The sequence below is a fragment of the Monodon monoceros genome, unplaced genomic scaffold (genome assembly GCF_005190385.1).
Source record: "Monodon monoceros isolate NGI ecotype Baffin Bay Population unplaced genomic scaffold, NGI_Narwhal_1 Super_Scaffold_14, whole genome shotgun sequence".
Lineage (NCBI taxonomy): Eukaryota > Metazoa > Chordata > Mammalia > Artiodactyla > Monodontidae > Monodon > Monodon monoceros.
The window spans coordinates 54,385,958-54,391,260 of record NW_021703770.1 but is presented as its reverse complement, the minus strand read 5'-3'; the positions used below and the strand labels follow the sequence as shown (position 1 = coordinate 54,391,260).

The 5,303-nt window shown below is 35.8% G+C and overlaps 1 protein-coding gene across 1 annotated transcript; it reads left to right on the top strand.

The window, feature by feature from the left end:
• Positions 1–504: 504 nt before the first annotated feature.
• Positions 505–4,131, top strand: PKIA (cAMP-dependent protein kinase inhibitor alpha). Its single transcript, XM_029223160.1, has 2 exons — positions 505–674; positions 3,849–4,131. The coding sequence occupies exons 1-2, from the start codon at positions 524–526 to the stop codon at positions 3,926–3,928; spliced, it is 231 nt and encodes a 76-aa protein (XP_029078993.1). The 5' UTR covers positions 505–523; the 3' UTR covers positions 3,929–4,131.
• The last annotated feature ends 1,172 nt before the right edge of the window (positions 4,132–5,303 follow it).

Below are 5,303 nucleotides of genomic sequence, written 5' to 3'. Positions count from 1 at the left end.
ACTGCTCATGTCTAGGGTGGAGCACTTCCACTCCACCTCCCACCACTTTGGTATGCTACTGAGCTCAAGTTCTTCTTTCTGGAGTTGAAGACTGACTAAAATGGTATTAGAGAAGGAGAATTTTATGATCTAAATTGGGTGTCCACAAACTATGGCACGCAGGCCAAATCTGGCCTTATGCCTATTTTTATAAGTTTAGTTTATTACTTTTATTTAATGTGTTCTCTTTGAGTACTTTTGTCCTACAACCATAGAGTTGAGTAGTTGGATAAAGACTATATACCCTCAAAGCCTAAAATATTTACTATCAGGCCCTTTAGAAAAAATGTTCCCTGACCCTTGATCAAGAATCAAAGCATTACTTGCTTTGTGGACATGTAAGCAAGACAGTTATTTCACATCCATATTATAGGTCAGTAATTTAACAAGTATCTTTGTTAAATGTTTACTATTGACCAACATTACATTTACCTATTAATTTTTCTCTGTTTTGTAGCTCCTGCTATGTGGATATTTGTTAGCAATGACTGATGTGGAAACTACATATGCAGATTTTATTGCTTCAGGAAGAACGGGTAGAAGAAATGCAATACATGATATCCTGGTTTCCTCTGCAAGTGGTAACAGCAATGAATTAGCCTTGAAATTAGCAGGTCTTGATATCAACAAGACAGGTGAGTCGTTTGACATCCATCTCTATGAACATGGAATGATTTGCAGCACTTCGCTAAGTAGGATTAAGTCATGAAAAAACACCTTTGAAAGTAACATAATAGAAAGTTATAAACAGTCTAAGGCAAGATAAAAGGCAGGTACTAATCTCTTAATCACTCCCACTCTGTTTTCAATGACTGCACCTTACAGGGTTTCCCACTCAAATGCAGAATCCTTAATCTGATTTTACTAATGCCATCAATAAAACACATGAGTTTTTTTTTTTTATTTAATCCTAATCTCTATAAAAGCTCTGAAATATCTTATGTAGAACATTTAACAAAGTTGGAGCTCCTACCTTTGACAGTTTGGCCACCTGTAACATTTAATAGCATTAGATATTTAACAAGATTCACAGATGAGTCTGACAGATCTCGATTCCAAGAACCATTTCAAAATAAAAGGGTCTCCAGGACCATTTTTCTTGAGAATGGAAGTAAAATAGTCTATTACATAAATAAGTGTTAGGTAAGAAGTTCTTTCAGTTTTCCTTTCATGATAGACTGAGTTTGAAAAATTTGTCTTAACTACTGGGCCTCTAACTCCTACCCACCAAATCTAACTTTACCAATGAAAAAGTAAAATAAGCTTGACATGTCAAAGTACAAAGTGCTGAAACCCCTGATGGCTCTTCCATCCATAGCTTTTGCAAATATCAAAGCTGAATGTATTTCCCTGAAAAACACTTGTGCAAAAAATAATCTTTAAAAGTAAAAAGGAGTTCACAATTAAGGAACCACAGTGTTATATATGTGAAAAACACTGGTCAGTTTCTGACTCTTGGTAACAGCTTGATAATTCTTTGCTATTAGAATTTTCATGGCAAAGCCTTCCAGTTATTGGAAAACTGAGTCAGAGTATATATATATGTTAATGAAATAGCTCAGCAACATTACCTTAAAATACCTACTGACAGAACTTTATTCAATGACTACAGGTCAGCAGGTCATAGATTGGTCTTTTAAAACTCAGGTTGAAAATAAAACTTTAATAATCACTTCCATGGAGTATATAGACTGTTGTATAGTTTAGATTTTGTTGTTTCTCTGTTACTACCAGGAGTTAATTTTCAAAATAGCTCTGAGAAAGGCTATAGGGAATTATTCCAATTTGGTGGCATGAAGTAAGTAAATATAATTTTTCTGCAATCTTTGAGAATTTACTAATCTTTTTCATAAAATTTGTGTTTTATATGAATACTCTATTTTAAATAATCTGCATTAATTTTAGCCACTCTTACTATGAGGACATTTTTATTCATAGTGTAGTTTAATTTCTTCTTTTTTTGTTTTCACTGAAATTAAGACCCATTAACCTCAAGACCTTTCTTATACAAGAGACTATAGTCTCTCAACATAGTCTATTAGACTATGTTAAAATTTAAATAGGTTGACATTTTATATTAATAATTTTATATTTGATATTAATATGTTATAATTAAATAATTTAAAATAATTCAAATATCTTTATGCTTCCAGATGTATTCTTTTTCAAATATTTCTACATGTTAATTGCAATTCTGTAGGCCCTGAAAGAATTTTCTGTTTCTCTTCAAATCACAAAATCCAGAATAAGGCAAAGTATAAACAGCACTGACTTTATTTATTATTCTAAGTACAAAGAACTAAAAGTAATAACTGTACAATCAAAAGTCTAAAACATAAAAAATAAAGACAACTGTACAATGGCAAATTAAATATCACTAGCTGAGAATAGCACGGCACTTCCTTTGTAATTCCTGAGTATTTCAGCTTCTATTTAAGTTTATGCTCAACAATATTGTTGTCCCATGTTTATCTTGACTTGTTAGCAAGCATCTATTTAGCCACAGCTCTGTGTTTGCAGCATTATTCTGAGCCCTGAGGAGTATCCCTGGATGCCTAGAAAGTCCCAAGCCCCATGGGAGTCAAGATCCTCATCTTGTATTTATGCAGTCACTTTCATCCTTAATATTCTACTGTCTTGCATCTGCCCTAATATAACTTCATTCCTTTGGTTGACAGAGCTTCTCCTATTTATCGAGTTCTCATTTCATGCTACACATCTCAGATTCAGGCCATCTGCATACCTTGGGGGCTTATTCATTTCTCTAATAGTGAAGATAGTACATGAAAATTCTATATAATGCATCATGATATTCTTGGAACACCTTTAGAACAGAATATGATTTTTATGTGGAAAAACTGCTTTTAATTTCCCTAAAGTATGGTGCATGGTGAGGTGTCTTGTGTGTACTTGTTAAGCGTAAAGGAGAAATTACCTTCAACATTTCCATCTAAATAATGGACAGCCTACTTACCTCAATTAATTTGAATTATGGTAATAAACTCTTAGCAAAAATTAATATAACACACATTATTGCAACACACCCAAATATTTTGTCCACTAAGCCATATTGGTCGCTTAGTAACAAGCTAACACATGCAAATATTTGAATCTTTGAATCAAGAATTGCCTGCAGCTTGCACCCAGGTAAAGTGACCTAATATGGAGATAAAGCATTGTTTAATTTTAGTGTTGCTATGGCTGAGATTGTTGCTAAGGGTACAGTTATGAAAGTGGTTTTATTGGATTTGTACATATGTTCTGTAAGGGCAGGCCAGAGGCCATCATAACTATTTGACAAGGGACTAACCAGCTGACATAATGTCCTTCCACTGTTGCTTTTAATTTAAATTAATTAAACCTATGAGAAGTCAGCTAGGTTATCATCAAGTGTTCAGAATAATGTAAAATGTAATTTTAAAATATTTCTTAATATAAGATAGTCAGGCATCAAAAGGTAAACTTGTTCCCTACTTCTGATTTCTGCAACCTATGAAAGTACAAGTGTCATGCCATGACCTGGCCATGAGATTTCCCAGCTATTTATCAGAAGCATAGAGCATCACTAACCATTCTAAAAATACAGTTATTATTTTGTTTTTGAGCCATGCTCTTCCAGAACCAGAATTAGCCCTTGAAACACTTAAGCTGTTTTCTTGATGGGGAATTGATTACCAAGAAAATATACTTGTCTCTATGAGAATTTCAGACTTGAGTATTTCTGAAATTTCCAATATGATATACTGAGAGTCAGTAAATATAAGCAATCATTTTTATTTTGCCTTTATCCTTTTTTATGTCTCTAACAGAAGGTGAAGAAGATGCACAGCGAAATTCAACAGAACAAAGTGGGGAAGCCCAGGGAGAAGCAGCAAAATCTGAAAGTTAACACCCCACTTTGATCTTCATCAACACCTGACAATGTCTCAAATCTCCAGGCCTGGCTGGAATGCATTTATTTCCAAGAGTGAAAAGGGGAAAAAGAAAATGGCTGTGCTGCATTGCAGGAACCTGCTTGTTATGTTAAAAATGGGGGCAGAGGCTGTGGCTGCAGACAGACTTTTCTCTACCTCTGGCATCAGCAATGGTTGAAATCATGTGGCTTGTGTTTGGATGTCATTTTTGTACGGATCCTTTCACTTGACCATATGATTAAATGCTTGTAGAGAGTAGCACTGACCTAGGTGATGATTCTTCCTGTAGCATCTGGCCCCTCACAATGTCAGAGGATTTAATTGTGTCTAATCGCAAAGGGTTGGTTGAACCCCAGAGTTTAAATATCTCTGGCCCAAGTATTCACCCAGTAAAAGAACCATCCAGAAAGCACTGTTTTTAGCATTATGTATCTGTGTGTTCCTGCTGTGTTATTTACACTGTTTTGTATTATACAATATAGATGCTCAGCACTGCCCCCTTCTTTGATTGCTTATGAAAAACAAAAATGATGTACGTTACTGTGAATTTTTATACTACTCATTTTTAAAAGGGCTGCCTAAAAGTTCTGCTCCATCGTGTGGTGGTGTGCACAGGATAGAACCCACATTTTTTTTTTTTTTTCTTTTGCAGTACGCGGGCCTCCCACCGCTGCGGCCTCTCCCGTTGCGGGGTACAGGTTCTGGACGCGCATGCCCAGCGGCCATGGCTCACGGGCCCAACCGCTCCGCAGCATGTGGGCTCTTCGCAGAGAACCGGGGCACGAACCCGTGTCCCTTGCACCCGCAGGCCGACTCCCAACCACTGCGCCACCAGGGAAGCCCTGAGAACACACCTTTTTTAAAACTTAATCTTTCCCCTTAATGCACAGCTGATGAATTAAGTCTAACAGATTCATCAAGACTCCTTTGCTTATTATACAGGCGTTTGAAAATATCCATCAATGTGAATATTACCTGAATTCAGTCTGTTTGGTGTCTACACAGACCAGAATTCAAACTGCAAATTTTGTCTTATTCCCAAGTGGAGAACTTTTTCCAACGAATATTTTTATTTCCAATTATGAGGATTTCTGAGAATTGGGGAGGTGGGAAAGAGAATACAAGATAATACTAAGCATGGGAAATATTTTCTTCTATGGAATCAAATTTATCACAGTGCTGTATGATACTATTAAAATTTGGAGGACAGCTTATCTCCACGGAGCAGCAAAAGACGTAGAAAATGATCTTGCAATCATGTGGACACCAATCACAAAAGTAAAGCCCTTGTGTTGTGTTTTTCATGTCTTTTTTCAGCCCTATCAGATCCAAATGTTATTATGCACTTTC

Coding starts and splice junctions, on each gene's coding strand:
- PKIA (XM_029223160.1), top strand. CDS start 524: ATGACTGATGTGGAAACTACATATGCAGATTTTATTGCTTCAGGAAGA. Junction 675..3,848: donor TCTTGATATCAACAAGACAG/GTGAGTCGTTTG, acceptor TGTCTCTAACAG/AAGGTGAAGAAGATGCACAG.